The sequence below is a fragment of the Clavelina lepadiformis genome, chromosome 4 (genome assembly GCF_947623445.1).
Source record: "Clavelina lepadiformis chromosome 4, kaClaLepa1.1, whole genome shotgun sequence".
NCBI classification, from domain to species: Eukaryota; Metazoa; Chordata; class Ascidiacea; order Aplousobranchia; family Clavelinidae; genus Clavelina; species Clavelina lepadiformis.
In genome coordinates this window covers 16,052,280-16,069,171 of record NC_135243.1, presented here as the reverse complement: position 1 = coordinate 16,069,171, position 16,892 = coordinate 16,052,280, and the positions used below count along the sequence as shown (strand labels likewise).

The following is a 16,892-nucleotide window of genomic DNA, read 5'->3' as shown; positions in this document are numbered from 1 at the left end:
ATATATTTTTCGTCCTGTTAAAAGATAATTTGTATGTGTAAGAAATTTATTTTTCAAAAAAAATCGCTCTATAGTGTGACCAGGGGCATGATTCAATTTTTGCTATATGAATGCACTTATTCCAGTTACACACCATTCCTATGCACGAGTTCACAAAATTGAATAAGTTGAAGTTTTTCGCAACGATAACGTTAATGTAGTTAACATAGCTTTAAACATTTGATTCAAATATGAAAATGTGAATATTATATAATAACAATAACTTCAATAATTGTCAAATTATTCCATAAGTTTTTAGTTTTCAAAGATGAGTATGAAAGTATATTTTGTGTGTGTTGCTGTGTCTTGAATTAAGCGTTTAACCTTTTTTGGGGCAAATACGGCTTTAAAAATGAGCTTAACCTTTTCACCTTTACAAATACATGCTGGAATTTAAGATTCCAGCGAAGTTGTGGACCGAAATCACGCGTACTTGAGAGCAGCCTCACGCTGCGAGTTGTGGCGCAACAACATGCACTGCGTTTGTTATCTCTGCCTTCAAATAATGTAGATTTAGTCTGGAAACAATTCATATGTATCTCGTTGTTGCCAATGTGAAGTGTCATTAAGTGCGCCCGCAGAGGAATCACCAGCAGAAAACAATACACAGATGAATATGCGGCCGATCATTATATCTGTCGCGAAGGGATATGTTAAAGTTTATAATTAACATGATTACTTTGCAAAGGATACTGTGTGTACAAAGGACGCTTTAGTTGTTACTGAGGAGATTGGGAAAAACGCCGCCTATTAAGAAGAGTGGATCGGTTCTTTTCTACAGCAGTCATAAGCAATAAGCGGGATAGTTACTTGGGTATTTAACATAACTGCAATATAATGGGTTCGAGTCATTACTGCGACATATTGGTGTTATTTTACTGCGGAACCACAGGAGATAATAGTTCAGAGTTACTCGGAAGTGATGAAAGTGATCTTGTTGTCATCGTATGGCAGCTCCTTGATCTCAATCAAAATCAGGTTAGTTTTTTCTTATGATTTTTCTTTTGAGAGATTCTGACACTTTTAAAGAGCCGCCTATATAATGCAGTAAAAACGATTGACTAGAGAATTGAATCTATCTTTAGACTGGCGATATCCATTACATTTATGTGAAACCGTCAAACGACTTTTGTTTACGAAAAGAATGGCAGAAAGAAACTAACATCACCAGCCAAACTCTGGAAAACGCCCCTGTATTTCAAGATGCAATTCATCAGGTTATAACATGTCATTTATGTTTGATTATACCTTGCTTGTTCGTTTCACCATGATGGAACATATGTCCATACTACCATAATGCACTAGTATGCGCATGTGGTTACCGGTCCGACTTCACTTAAGTTATTGACTCTTCGATATAGGCTAACCATGGCAAACAGTTAGTGGACATTGAATTATACAATTACCGTCAAAAATAAACAAAAGTATATATGAAATTTCTTGACCTAATATTTCTTTTCCCGACGTCCACAAACGTTTTCCCTGCATTTAGCTTAGTGAGAATTGATCGAGTATGGCAATCCACATATATGATCAACAGTTTGACCTTGAAAAAATATGAATTATTTTGTTCATAAAGCATTGTTGTTTAATATTTTTGCAAAATGGTTTACCTCCCATTTTTTATGTACATGAGTTAAGTTAAACAACTCCCTTTGCTTTAACTGTTTAACTTTATAAGCATCAGATTTTTTAAATCCTTTAATAACCGACCGACTCACTACAGTAACTACACTCAAGGCACCATTTTTAAAAGCAGTTGCTTACATGCTGTTGGCGTTATCCGGTCTGTTTACATTTGAATAAACTTATTCTAAACACTAAAAAATAAAAAATAAATTATTGCTATATCTGTAAAATAGTTTTAGGCTGAAGTGTTGTTATGTTCTTTGTCGCATCTCTTGCATACTTTTGAGAGAAATCTGTCTCACCGGTGAAAGTCGCACATTCAACGCGATCTTCGGTTAAGTGTTCTCTTTTACTAAACTGTACCTCTGTTGCTCAGACTTATTTTATCAAACCTACCTGCAAATATTTTGCCTGTTTCTCTTCAAATATACTAAGTGGTGAGGCGTATTGGAGTATTTATCCATGTGCATTGTGCAGCGACTTTGCATGTCTGTAATTTGGCGACGTTTGCTAACCAAGTTCTAAGCACCAGGTTAATTGTTACATCCGCATACTGCAGTGGATTCAACCATTTGCGCGTTTTTTAATTTGTTGTACATTCTTGTCCGAACTTGATAAACTATAAATCATATAACGCAAACACGGTGTAGCAGCACGAACAGTAGCCTACCCAAGAGCGCACAGCGATGGTGTTGGTTTGATAATGTTGAATAAAACGTCTGACTTGCAACTATGCCCTCCGTGTTTGGTTGTCGACTATGGTATATGGTAAACTATACTGGACAAAAGTGTAAACCTTTACGTGTAAGGTTTTGGGTTGACCAAGTGGGACAAATACGCGCAATTACGCGTTCGCAAAGAATGGAGTGATGGATTGGGATTGTTGTTGGCCAAAGTGGACGAAAACGTCTTAGTCTGCGAAGGTTGGCGGCTGCAATGTACAGTACTTGCAGAATTGGTTTAGGTTATAGGCTGTAACTATATGTAATGGAATATGTAGTGGAAAATGTAGCCTACCACGTGTACGCACGAAATTCATAAACTTGCACGCCGAACTTTTCATCCCTATATGCGTTATAATTCCGTCTACTTTAGCCAACAATCTATCTCAACCCATCACTTCACCCTTGTTAACGCGTAATCGCCCTCGATGGCGTTTTTTGTCCCACTTGGTAAACCCAAAACTTCACATATATAACGATCTTCACTTTTGTCCGGTAAGGTCTGCCATTTACTCTGGAAATGCCAAAGATTTTTCCTTGTTCGACAGTAAATCTGACAACATCAAGTCCCCTGCTCCCGAGTTTAGATTTGAGGTCGCTGGCTTGTGAGACCACGCATGAAGCCCGATACTTTTCAACTTTATATATAAGCTTTACACTGCAATACATTACTTTTTCTTTCTAAATTTAACGAAGCTTTTAATTTTAGGAAGATGTATTTGCCCATAAAAACTATTTAAATGTTCATTGTTACATGCCGACTTTCTGGTTATTTATTCAATTGTATATTCTCTATTTTTAACTTAATCTACATATATTATGTAAAGAGATAATTAACCATTTCTACCAGGTACAATTCTTATTAGGTAGCATATAACCAATAAACCAAGTTCGTATGCAAATAAGTATATGAAGGTGAAACCATATATAAAACGAGTAACCAACTTCGCATTTTAAATCATGAACTGAATACGTATAACCAGGAAACATGCACGGTGACCAACTTTGCGATGGTAATTTTTCTTCATTTGTAGGCCTACGTCTTTCGAAAAAAACATACATGCGGTACATATCAAACACTTTTTATATTGCCCCTTACAGTTCGAGGAGACGTTACGAAACGAACTTAACGATCAAGGAAGAACATGCAGTTTTACTCTTTGCACCGATGGGCAATGTCATTTACGTCAAGTTTTAATGCCCGCTTCCGTGTGGTCAGACACTACCTTGCCTGAATTTTGCTACAGGTATCGTTGGTTGTTAAATATGATGTTTAATTTATACTCACAAAATACATTATTTAAAACAAGCGGAATATTTTATGATTTTTCACTTCTTTTATTATTAAGTTTGAAAAACTAAATCGATAACCTAAAGGTTTCATCAGAAGTGATTGCTTATAAGTTTTACAAAGAAAACTTGCGTTATTATTCCTTTTTAGCTTTTTCGACTTAAAGAAAGAATTCAGGCTTTGCTGCAACTCTATGGAAACAGACGCAATGGAAATTTACAACGAAAATTACGCTGACACACGCACCCCGGATTCCGTGCAGGATATGCTAAATTGTATCTTTTGTAGATTCAAAACACTTTTTACCAGACTTTTTTTAGTTGATGGGTTATGTATATAATTAGGTTTAGGTGTAACTGGAACGTAAGATAAAATAATACAAAACAAATTCGTGTATGATACGTGTCCACATGTCATGTTAATTATGGAGCGATCTATCGCTAAAACAAACATATTATCTTTGGTGCTTAAATAGCTGATTGGAGCCCGCTGTTTCGTGTAGTGTTTGCACAAAGCAGCTGTTGCCGAGTGCACGTATCGCTTATTGTTGCTACAGTCTTTTGTTACAATAAGTCTTATAACCAGGATATGTTTTACTAGCAATTAACAAAAAGTTTGCTTAGACACCCATGTGAGTCGGCACATGTTCGATGCTTTTACGCTTTGAAAACATATCCAGGTTATATTTAGTGCAACACCGTTCTATTTCTCATGTGAAATTCCACATGCCACACACCTTCTTACTAAAATGTGTAAACTAATGTAATAATATAATAATACGTTAGGTTGGGGTAATAGTGTGGGCCTACTTACCATTGTACCATATTAAAAAATCATCTTCTGACCCTTTCTTAACTTTTCTTTCGTATTGAAGACCTAAACATAGATGTTGAAAGTTTTGGCACGTTTGGTGTGGACCACGTGCGGCGTATGGGAGCAGTAATCCAAGTCCTTGTTTCAGAACGATATGGTAAATAGACAAGATTACATATCTGTCTCACATTTTCAACGCGACTGTGTATAAAATCTTCAATATATACCTTTAAACCACCGCCTGTCCGGTCTACTTATACTTAATCCTTATCAACTTGACATAAAAACTTTAAAAATGCAAGTTTTAATCGGTGATATTGCACGATTCGATCACAGTAAAATTAAATGCTATTGTTACGTAGGTCACGTTTTCAACGCACCTGAAAGAATAGTCGCCAGACTGGACACTGGACCTTGGTTAGTGTTAAACTGTTTTATAAAAATGTATTCACTAATCGTTGTTGCATAATATTTGGAGCAATTGCGGACTTGTAATTCGAAGCAGGAATCAAAATTGATTTGTAACTGAACATGAAATATTCAGTTTACTACTTATTAATATAAATATATGTACGTATACTACAGTACATGTATTTATGCAGCATACCTGCATAGTATACTTCAAGAGCACCTGTTGTTTCACTTTTGTTGATTTTACAGTATGACGTCAGAGCTTGTAAGAGATGATACTGTGATTAGAGCAAGAGGTTTACCATGGCAAGCATCTGATCATGACGTGGCTAGGTTTTTCAAAGGGCTTAACATTCCAAGGTTTGCCAAATTACAATCAGTTGTTGTTGTATCATAATTCTAGAATCATAGCCCCATGTGTTGTTGATGTTTTTATTATAGCAAACTTAGACACAGTGCACCAGCTAATTTTTTAACACGCAAAGTATTTCCACGCGAATGTCAAGCAATAACTAAACAGCCTTGTCATTTTTAAGACGGAAAGTTTGTGATGTCGAAGCATTTTGTACTTCCTCGCTCTTAATCGGTATGACTGGCATTCAGCAAATTTGACACCATGTATTTGAGCTGGCAAGCTTTAGTGCAATAATGTGAAGCATCCCAGTTTTCTGAAACATCTAACTTAAGTACACAACTTATGTATCATACTCCACAAAACCGTTTGCCATTACTGAGTTATCAACAAATCGCATGTAACCGGAGTTACAAAAAAATTGATTTTTGACCGGAATCGGTACTGGATCGTTGAATTAGCGCACAGTTTAAAGCAGACTTAATTTCAAACAGGTTTCATTTCAGCACGTGTGTAAGCTCATTCAGGTTTTGTTTTGCTCTTGCTTGAGCGGTTTTACTTGTTATCAGGTGTTTCTTAATCATGGTTTACGTTTGTTCTGAATGTGGATCTAAATTTTATGTTATTTTTCGCATACATTGCATTGATTCCATGGTGAATGTCTGGTGTTGGTTATTGTCCATCAACGGTGACAACTGCTTTTGGTGTTGGTGGGTTCATTTCGCGGTGCTGCTGTCGCCACGTTCTATTCGTTAAAACGCGCCCAACTTCTCCTTTACCCCAAACTCATGTATTATGATAAAATGGGTAACACTGCAGGGGCGGTGCAGCGCTAGTACTTAATCCTCAGGGTCGGCGGAATGGAGAAGCTTTGGTGCGTTTTGAAAACGAAGAACAAAGAGATTTGGCACTCTTACGTCACAAGCATCACATGGGCAACCGATATATTGAGGTGAGAGCATACCTTATATTAATTTTGCCGCTAAACATGCTTCTGTTACTGGTTAACGACTTGAACAACTTTTCTGTTGTTATTGGTGTTGGGGAACGCATTAATACCATCGACCCACATAAAGTGCTGGGAAAACAGTTGCGCATCCAGTTTACACCGTTGCCCCGCTTACAGACAATACACACGCAGATAAACAAATGGAAAAATTACAATACGATTGCATATGGCACATAGAGTAGAATAGGAAACGGTGTGAATCATTTTACGCGTATCCGAACATAAAGATATAACACAATGCGCAATAGGATTGACAGATTGCGTCTGACTAAAGTATTCAGTTCTAGGAACCCTTAGTCTCACGTCAATTCTGATGCAGGGAAGCCTTAATCGTTTACGTTACAAACAACATAATAGCAACGTTAAAAGACTTAGGCTGCAAAAGAACAACTGACAACAGCATTTTATATACGTAGTCGTTTATATAGTTTTCGCCATTGACTGTGGTATCGAGAAAGGTGCTAACCAAGATACATAATTTAATCAAAAATGTGCCAAAAAACTAATTTTTAAAACATGCAAGATGGTAATCATTAAATTGGTATTGAGGATGGTTGGTTAACACAACCACTAAACGAAAAGTTGAAAGACAGTTTATTTTGCAATTTTAATGTATTTTGAAAGGTTTGTAAAAATGATTCATATCATGCATATTGGGAAGGCAGAGATATTTAAGGAACATTATTATTTATCAGAATACACATAGCCAATAGTTCGTTTGCTACTATACCTAAATAAAAGTTTTTTTTCTGGGCTGTAGTGTATTTAAGTAGTGTGTTGTAGCTTCTAACAACATAGCATGATTTTTATATTAGGTTTATCGTGCCACGGGCGATGATTTCCTCAAAGTTGCTACAGGTACATACAACCAAAAATAGACTGAAAGGACCATAAGTGTGGTTCATTTAAAGGCATAAAACTTGATATTTATCAAGCTTTGGTTACTCTGTTAGAATTGTTGATGAAAGAAATCATAAGAGGGCTTGTGGCAGGCGTGGTCAGCAACGCTAAGATTTTGCCAGATTTGATTTATTCGAAAAGACTTCCAATGACCTGCTAAAACCGTTACGAAATCGACAAAGAAAAAAACTAACTTCATTTCTGAAATATTTTCTCCTTATAAACAGGTACCTCGTGTGAAGCAATTCATTTTCTTTCGAAAGAAGGTGACGCAATTGTGCGAATGCGCGGTCTGCCGTTTACTGCAACTTCCAATGAAATTGTAAGCACAGTAGGCCTGCATTGATTGAAGTTGTAAGTAGCCTATATACTGCCGTAATTCGAACTTGTTTAAAATGTACATAAGCATAATAAATTGAATAGCGATGGCCATCGCTTATTATGTCCATCGGTCAATCCCACCATTATGAGTAATTTTTATAGTTTCGTAATTTCTCTATGAAGTTTTTCTCCATAGGTCCTTTAAGGTGTGCTATTTGATTCTAAATAATTAATTTGATTACATAGACAGTTAAATGCCTGTTAGGTACTTACACGCAAGCCTACATTTTCACACTTATATACAAATTTACTTTAAATTCATCATTACAGATAGAATTCTTTGGTTCCGATATTCCCGTCGTTCACAGCGAAGAAGGAGTTTTATTCGTTAAGCATCCTGACGGAAGGCCAACAGGAGACGCTTTCGTACTCTTTGCAAGTGAAAAGGTACAGACAGTAAAAGAATTGCAGTGTAACTATTCTTGTTACTTTTGGGGTCTTTTTGGTAAAAGATGTTTTTAAGCTACAACAATCTTCAGCAAAACAAGGAGGATGTTTTACAAATTTATTTAAAACTTATGTGTGGTTTACATTCTCTTCTTGGTTGAAACTTGACAACTTACTTTTGACAAATGCTTAGATATAATTTTAAAACAATTAATTGCAGACTGCCCTTGCTGCACTTGGTAAACATAAACAAACCTTGGGGAAGAGATACGTGGAAATATTCAAAAGTACCGCTGCTGAAGTGCAACAAGTAAGTTTATCACGTTAATTTTGTTAAAGGAGTGGAATAAACACGGTAAGAAAATTTAAAATAAAACCAATTTTTGGATGGAGAAAGACCAAGAACTTATTTATGTTTTGAAATATGGAAAAGATCCGAGAACATATTTCTTTTGATGGAATTATTCACGCCATATTGAAATCATTTTCGTGATGTTATTATTCTGTTTCTTATATGAAAACGAGTCCTCAGTTAACCCTTATAACGCATACGTTTTCCATTGAGTTTTTGCAAGTCCTACGGATGTTTTTCGGAAAAACATAAATTTACATTATGTATTGTCAACACATACAAAATATATTTAAGAAAAGCGATTAACTACATGACTGAAGTTGGACTACGTAGTTTGCAATCTTGTTTTTATCACTGGCGTAATTTTCTGGTAAAACGCCTTAGGCAGCATTGTGACCTGCCCAGATGATCGTCTTTGTCTTTTTAACCATTATAGAAATTGCGACAAAGTATACAACGCAAAATGACTTGAAAAAAGTTAGCAAATTATTTTGGAACTACTAATTTGAAACACAAGCAGCTTAATTAGTTTTTAAACTTTGAGCCATTAGACAGACAGGCAAGAGAGAAACGACATGTGAATAAAATGAAAATGTTTAGGTTACTTTGTTGTACATAGTGTGTGGTGTTGGTGTGGTGTTTAGCTAACAAGTGCTGCAATTGTATCGCGAGTGTAATAGATTTTTTCCAGCTGCAAGCAAATTGGAAACAAAAAACGTTTTAGAATACTTTTTATACTTCATATGAACCGCGCCAGGTAATGTCAAAATTAGTTTATACCGGTGTTCTGTACTCTATAGTGCTACTCACAAAAGATAAAGTAATATGTTAGACAGTGTGTGTGTGTGTGTCATACGTAGTGGTGTTCTTGGATAGCCTACTAAACTTATTGTAAGCTATTATTTTATGTCAGTTTTCGTATCTACAGTATATCGTACATTGAGGATAGTGTTCTTCATGCGTAGCGTATAGATTACCGTGCCCGTGTTGGACGTGGTTAAATTATCCTCATTATGTAGAACATACTGCATAGTGATAGTCCTATACACGCAGTTCAATTGCTTGTGCATTATTGATGCCACGTCCTCTTTGAGAAAAAGTTGGAGAAAAATAGCCACGTCAAACGTAACTGAAAAACGAAATCGTCCACTTTTAAACCAAATGCTTGTCCAAAGGTTTAATGATCATTGATCATGCCACGTATATGGCTGGTTAGCCAATGATGCTGATTACATATATTAGCGGAAGGTGAAGTGTCGCGGATGCGCCTGCGGCATGTATAAGACTAATAATATCGCCTCTTGACAGCGTGTTGCGACGTATCTTGACTCGCTAGTAAGATGACAGATAAACAACAAATTGTGTAGAAAATGCCCAATGACTTCATATTCTCAATCGCTTTGTCTGCAATAAGTATCCTATATAAATATATAGATATTTTTTTGTTTACAGCAAAGCCTATTAAATCAAACTAAAACCAATTGATTTCATGTCAATCAATTACATGCATTAGAACTTTAACTTCAACAACCATTACAATATTTTCACTAAACATTTCTGTATGTTATATGTCTGATGGCTTTTTGCCTAGGAGGATTTTTTCCTCATTAGTATAAAACTGATGAAATTAAAACAATTTGCGATATGGCAGGTACTTAGTCGACACATGACAACTCCAATTATTCCCACTATGCCAGCACCGGTACCTTTAATTTTACCGAACAACCAGCAGACGTTAATGTCGCCCCATGCTCAGATATCACCTGCGTATCAACAACCTATCACGCCGGGTTGTATTCGCAATTGCATCAGGTATGTCCAGGTTTGTTTGTAAACATATAATTTTAGTTTTTTAACTACTCAAATGCATGTGAAGGTTACGGGGAATGCCGTATTCCGCTACAGTTGAAGATATTATGAACTTTCTTGGAGAATTGTCTCTCTATATTCTTCCAAACGGCATTCACATGGTACTCAACCAGCAGGTAAGGGAAAGGGAGAATGGTGGACTTAAATGCCATGACTATGCCTTTCTTAATTCTAACCTTTAATTGTAGGGTCGACCTTCAGGAGACGCTTTTATTCAACTTTGTTCTCCTGAGAAAGCTGGAATTGCTGGTTTAGATGTAAGCAAGGGAGGGTGTCACAAAAAACATATGGGGGAAAGATACGTAGAAGTTTTCCAGTGTTCTGGAGATGAAATGAACATCGTATTGATGGGGGGGACACTGAACAGGAACGGAATGATGCCACCCCCTGGCATGGGTAAATAACCACATATTTTATGCAAGCAAAATTTACATCACCGCCTTTGTATCAGAAATAACAGTATTGCTGCTTTAGCTATTGTTCCTCCTGAGCCTGTACCAACCGCTGGTTCAATAACTGCTATTCCTGCGCCAACCGCTCCAGCAACATCTCCCTTCATTGTCCAGACACCGCACGGGACTCTTCTAATGCAACCTCCAGTCGTTTCACAACCTGGAATACCAACCTTGCAAACTCTTGATTTGATCCAGGCTCAAACATTATTAGCGGCTCCTCGAACCGCTATATACACACAGGTATGCGGTATATTTAATTTCACTTTTCATCTAGTCAAACGCGCACATATTTTGAAAGGTGTCATGCACCCATTACTGATAAAAGCAAAGTACTAGAACGCTATTACACTTTTTTGATTTTTCCAGCCCACGTTTCTACCTTATGCTCAATACCTTCCAACTCCGCCAGTGTCACCGTCCTCAGCGAACCCAATACCTGCCACAACACCGATTGCAAATTTAACTTCCCCAAATTCGGCGGCTCCAGCAGGTACTAATCCAGCAACGGGGGTTGGTATACAAGTGCGCTTGCAAGGTATGCCGTACAATGCTGGTGTCTCCGACATACTTACATTTCTGAAAGGATACAATGTGAGTGCATGATTAATTATGCAGACTATTTTACCAAAAACATGTAATCTGCAGCACGAGGGCAGATTTTGTTATGTAGCTTAATTAACATGACTGTTGTGGTGTGTTTTGTATGGTTTTACTTTGTTTCAAGAGCTATAGATAATAACGTTTTTAAATGCCATGCTATGAGAAAATTTTCACAGAATAATTGGTTAAAGACCGGTTTACTGTATAGCTTGGGGCGCTTAACGAGATCTTGTCTACTGTAAGCTTATACTGATTTGGATTACTTACTTCTTTTTATTTAAATGCAAACCTTTTAAACGTTTTTTGACGTCAGCCAAATTGCACAATACAAAAACTTACATGATACTCATTGTGGGTAATTATAGTTCACAACATTAAATTTTTGAAAGTATCTTGTGTGAAAAACTTGCTTAGGTCTTATTATGGTCGAAAGGTGCTATTCCACACCCTAGGGCCTATAAGGCATTTAAACTGCATACAAGACTAGTTTGTTTGTTGTTTGATTATGTAGGCCTAACATTTATCTTAAACATTTGTTGGCAAACATTATGATTGAAGTCGTACTTTATATAAAACCATAGACGCATTTCAATAAAAACTATCCTTGTTAATTAATTATTCTGTCCAGTTAGAAACATCTCCTTGATATTTCAAGAGTTGTTGCATTTTCATGAAATATACGACCAATTTTTAATCAATCAAATAAATATCGCAAAAGTTTAAAAAACAAAGAACGATCGCGTTTGGAAAATGCTTTTAAATATGTTCTTGTCTACACAGTATTAGAGTTAACTTTACAGACTATACTAATAAGCCATTTTGTATTACTGTTTACAATAAGCTATTGTTAATACTATAGTTTAAAACTTAGCCATAAATATCGAAAGAATTGTTATATGTAGCGTGCCGTTGAGGTCACACGTCTATAGGCTACATATATAAATGGTCACTACAGGCTTTTACAAAATAACTTTCCGCATAATGTCATTTACAGACTTATCCTGCTGAAGTTCAACAAGTCGTTGATCCTAACTTTCAAATCGGTCTTAACAACAGCGAATGGGTGTGCATAAGTTAAACTTACGTAAAGCAACAACCAAGTTTACAAATTCGGCAACAATGGTGTATCCATCCAATAGGACTGCATGGTTTTCGGTTGCTAAGGGCTTCCCTGACATATTTAAGCAGTCTGGAACGATTTGACTTGTAATTAGTAACCGGAATAACGACCGCATCTTCGCTGGTTAAATTGATGTAGCCTATTTCTTCCATGGTAAGCACAGTAATGTGGTGTTGATAAATGGTGGCTGGAAACTAACAACTTATGAGGCTCAAAAGTAATGCAAAAGTATAAGCAGAAACACAAACATGTTACAATTTAAGGAGGAGGGTTTACAAAAAGGTGATTAGTCAGGGTGAAGAAATAACTTTGTGAAGGTGGAGAATGTAGCCTAAACCAAAGATGTGCATTAAAAAGAGTCACGGAAATGCAACACAAAAAAACACGATAAAAATGGCAACGGCTGTTTATGGTATCCTAATTTAATGAGTTAATGCTTCGCGTCTACTTTTAGGTCAACTCTAACTCCATTAAGCTTCTTTACAATGACCAGCTTTTACCTGCCGGGGAAGCGTTGGTGACGTTTGCATCACTCGAAGAGGCACACCGTGCTGTAGTGGAGAGAAATCGTAAACTGATGGGCAATCGATATGTAGAACTTTTGCTGTAACAAAATCATGGTTGAGAGGACTTACGCAAATGTTGCTTAAAATATTAGCCAGTAATTGCTGTACGTAGGCTAAAACTAACCTGTTAACATTCAATAACCCGGTAGTCTACTGCAATGCCGTTTTACAATCGTTGTTTAGATGTACGTTAATTGCGCCATTTTACGTACGTGACAATGTTGCTGTTTCACCGTTTTCAATCAGAATTTTTTTACTTTATTTATTTACTCGTTTATATTCTTATTCAATCGCTGGTTTGCTTTTATGATGGTGCAGCACTATTCTGTTCCAATGGACGGTGTTTGTCTTCACTTTGCACAGGGTGAACGATGGTGGGTTGGTGGACATTTTTACTTAATGGTTCTTTTAACAACTGCTCTGTTCAAGGGACTTCAATATACCGGTGGCGCGCTTATGGTAGACCTGTATTAGTCTACACTTCTCGCTAACTAAATCACTTGTTTTATCATAAATTAATTCTGCATTGCATATAGTGTCAGTTTTTTTCCGTTAGATTTAGATCTGCAATTATGTGTACATAGACTTTTTATGTGCCTTACTACGCTTATCCTACTATAGTGTGATGTTACGTAGCGCTTTATGTATTATAAATAAGCTGAAAAACAAACATGTGAAACTCTGACATAAATATCGAGAGCCAATGAATGCCTCATCATTAGAGGTGATACGTATTCCATGCACTGTATTTCAAAAAAATATACATTACCAAGACGATATGGGTTATTGAACAAAAACCTCGGTACAATTTATTTACAAAAGATCACGGGCACAAATGCGCAGATACTTTGCATCATTTCATGTCTGGTCCAAGACGTACCTATTTCTGAAGTTCGAGTTTTCATTTAAAGAAACTTCCCAAAGTGCAACCAAAACGACAAGAATAAACAACCAAGTGTATATGAAGTAAAACGCGAGGTATACGGGCCAGGAAAAGTGTATTTAACAAATACTGTCTTTACTTCTACTTCTGTCAACCATACCAACTTCAAAAGTATTGGAAACCAAAACACGCTTCTAGCCCAATAATATTGCCAAGGTCGAGGTACCCTTATCTACATAATTATATACAGCATTGCTCATATGCAAACACGCACCGTTAAGTTCATTACGTAACCAAAATGGCGAGTCGAAGCACACTATTTCACTTGATACAAAGGTAACGCACCATACACATTGACAAAAGGAACTAATATTTAATAAAATGATGGCAAACAGTTGCACAGATCTGCATCAAAACGACTAACCCTTTACCGAAAGGGTTTTATGTTCACTAATTACAAAATAAGGTGGAAATTCAAACACAAAAAAGTCACCACCGAAAGCACAGCATACGTATGCAATGATCAAGCTTTCATCAATGCATAAAATTAACAAAAACTATTTGGTGACAGAATTGGGAATATTTCGTTGTACAATAAAAAAATGGTAACTTGAATTTACAAACATATGCTGGTTTACCGTATTTGCGCTAGCAAAATCAATGTAAAAGAAGAAAATAATCAAGCTGGTAAGATAGCTAAAGCAAGTGAAACAAGTCAATTTAATTAACGAGGGTCAGCAAATAGAAGAGGGGTGTCTGTGTGTTTGTAGGGCATTAGGAATATATCGAACTGAATTGTCATTGTCATTTACCATCATACTCCCATTCCCAGTTTGTTCATTTTGATGACCGCCATTCTGATGGCGATAAGCATTGTTATTATCTCCATGTGAATTGTGAATGTTATGGAGGTCTCTGACGATAACATCTGCTGTGCTAAGCGCTCCACTTTCGACGCCTTCGCCTAAAAATGCTTCACCCTCGGTGTTTTCTTCAGCATTCCTATGTGGTTAGATCATATTAAAAAAAGCCATCTTTATCCGTCGAGCTTAAGCACGATAACCAATTACATGCAAGAAATCAGAATGGGACTAACATCTTGGTATTGCTTACTCTTTCGATTCGTAGTAAAATGAAACTTCTCTGAATTGGTCGTTGAGGTCGGGAACCAACGAAGAGACGATCTCAGCAAACGTCGGTCTCATGCTTGGACTGTAGTGCCAGCACATTAACATCAAATCGTATCTGAACACGGGAATATATTAAAAAAAGCAAAAATTACGGACCTACTGATTGAACCATAACGTAATGCCCACTAGCAACCGCGGTACAGACAGCGCAGCAAACATTTACCCACAAAATTACCACAATGGCTTCGCCAACAAACTAAGTGGCCAGCAAATTGGATTAGGTAAACCATATTTAAAGAATATTAGGTTATACAATATACGAGTACATACATCATACAATACATATCATAGCTGAGTTTTACTAACAGTCGTTTTGGGCATCCTCTTGGCTGTTCCATATAACCACCGTCGATCACGTATCTCGTTACTTGGTCATGTTGCTGACCTTGATATGGCTGCTCAGCTAAGGTAGCTATCTCCCACAACACGATTCCGTAGGACCAAACGTCGCTACGAGAATCAAATACTCCGTCCTTTAACGACTCGGGTGCCATCCATCGAACGGGTAGAATACCTACATCATCAAAAACCGTTATCAGATGTTGTATTCCAATTTAGACACAACAGGTAAAAAGAGCACCTCGACTTTCAATCCGGTAGTAATCCGTTTCATAAACATCGCGAGTTAGCCCAAAATCTCCAATTTTTACAGTCATGTCCCGATGTACCAAACAATTGCGGGCAGCAAGATCTCGGTGAACGTACTTGGTTTCTGCCAAATATGCCATTCCATCTGCGATTTCCCCGCACATCTGCAGCTTTTGCTGTAGCGTGGGTGGATCACCACGTCGTTCCTGGAAAGGAAATCATTTGACAGGATCGAAGCAAAAACATAAACCCAAAATAACGAAGTGTAGCAACGGGACTCAAGACGCAATATACACCTTTCTTCACATTACTAAAGCACCGAGACTCATTTGTGCACTTAAATAAAGCGACGAAATAAAGCCAAATAAGCCCTTTTTATTTTAAAATACAATTTCCAACACTTAAAGATGACACGCCTAAAAATTGTCTTGGCAATGTTTCGAAATTTCTAGCAAAAGGTAATCGATCGAAGAGCGACATAATACTGTATAGAACCATAGATACAACGCAAAACGGTCACAAACTCAAGCAATTCGGCGAAAATATCTTTCCCAGTGTGATCACTTTTTTGTTTGCCATTACTTAGCTAACATTTTCCTATTTACATGGTAACCTTAAACATTTTCTGTTACCGTGAGTACAAGAAGTGGCGAATTGAGTGTAGATTTCTTTACTGAATCGCTTGAACTTAGAATGTTTTGCGATATATATTTGGAAAGACCTCAACTTTATTAGGTTAAAAAAATACTGATTTCATGCCTTTTTTCTGAGTTAAATCGGAATAAACTTGACCAATATTGTGAAAACGCATACAAAAGATTTGGTACATTCAACGCCAATTCCTTTTACCTCTGCGTCTGGTCTGGTGCTTCGTAAATATGTTTTCAAATCACCCTTTTCCATGTACTCCATTAGGACCATTGGCTTCTCTGTTATCGACACAACACCCAACAGTCTGACTACATGATGGGCGTTGAATGCTTTCATTACACTAGCTTCTTTTAGAAATTCAACACTGAAAAAAAGTGAAGCAATGGTAATAGGGTTTATATGGATATGAACCACGAGTATAATGGCTTGGAAGAAAAAATCAAGAAATGCCATACCGCTTTGCTAGGGACTCGTTTCCATGAAGGGTTTTCACGGCAATTTTTGTTTCTGACTGATCTTTTACAACAGTTTTGGCCAAACCTTCATACACCTAAAAGTAACTGATAAAATTAGCAGGAAGAGATTCATACTAGGGCATCTAAGCTAAAAATAAATCGAACGTTGTACAACATTGATTTCTCAAAGTGTTAAGATTATTGTACTGTACATATAATGTTGTGTGAA

General features: G+C 36.8%; 2 protein-coding genes across 6 annotated transcripts in view; one reads left to right on the top strand and one right to left on the bottom strand.

Annotated features, from left to right (window-relative positions):
• The first annotated feature begins 755 nt into the window (after positions 1–755).
• LOC143451920 (epithelial splicing regulatory protein 1-like) lies at positions 756–13,566 on the top strand. 5 transcript variants are annotated; one of them, XM_076952700.1, is made up of 18 exons: positions 756–1,017; positions 1,125–1,256; positions 3,492–3,637; positions 3,832–3,956; positions 4,556–4,651; positions 4,857–4,911; positions 5,155–5,265; positions 6,077–6,209; positions 7,082–7,124; positions 7,394–7,488; positions 7,818–7,934; positions 8,155–8,244; positions 9,938–10,098; positions 10,163–10,271; positions 10,344–10,551; positions 10,630–10,850; positions 10,977–11,201; positions 12,205–12,483. In XM_076952700.1, exons 1-18 carry the CDS (start codon positions 877–879, stop codon positions 12,286–12,288), a joined length of 2,292 nt encoding a protein of 763 aa, XP_076808815.1. In that variant the 5' UTR covers positions 756–876; the 3' UTR covers positions 12,289–12,483. The 5 variants fall into 5 exon arrangements, with proteins under 5 accessions (XP_076808815.1, XP_076808817.1, XP_076808819.1 ...); XM_076952702.1 differs by having other exon boundaries at positions 757–1,017; positions 10,977–11,145; XM_076952704.1 differs by lacking the exon at positions 12,205–12,483 and adding an exon at positions 12,785–12,925 and having other exon boundaries at positions 758–1,017; positions 10,977–11,100.
• Positions 13,567–13,614: 48 nt separating this feature from the next.
• LOC143451919 (insulin-like growth factor 1 receptor) overlaps positions 13,615–16,892 on the bottom strand; it is a 28,671-nt gene continuing 25,393 nt past the window's right edge. The window contains exons 24-29 of the mRNA XM_076952698.1: positions 16,664–16,758; positions 16,407–16,572; positions 15,550–15,763; positions 15,276–15,483; positions 14,893–15,024; positions 13,615–14,781 (exon numbers count right to left, since the gene is read on the bottom strand). Coding sequence (XP_076808813.1) covers positions 14,514–14,781; positions 14,893–15,024; positions 15,276–15,483; positions 15,550–15,763; positions 16,407–16,572; positions 16,664–16,758 — 1,083 coding nt within the window. The 3' untranslated portion in view covers positions 13,615–14,513. The remainder of the gene's footprint in view (positions 14,782–14,892; positions 15,025–15,275; positions 15,484–15,549; positions 15,764–16,406; positions 16,573–16,663; positions 16,759–16,892) is intronic.

What these genes read in the sequence shown, in the direction of transcription:
- LOC143451920 (XM_076952699.1), top strand. Translation starts at nt 877, where the DNA reads ATGGGTTCGAGTCATTACTGCGACATATTGGTGTTATTTTACTGCGGA. An exon ending in TGGGCAACCGATATATTGAG is followed by an intron (nt 6,210 to 7,081) that starts GTGAGAGCATAC and finishes TTTTTATATTAG; the next exon opens with GTTTATCGTGCCACGGGCGA. An exon ending in TGTATTCGCAATTGCATCAG is followed by an intron (nt 10,099 to 10,162) that starts GTATGTCCAGGT and finishes ATGCATGTGAAG; the next exon opens with GTTACGGGGAATGCCGTATT.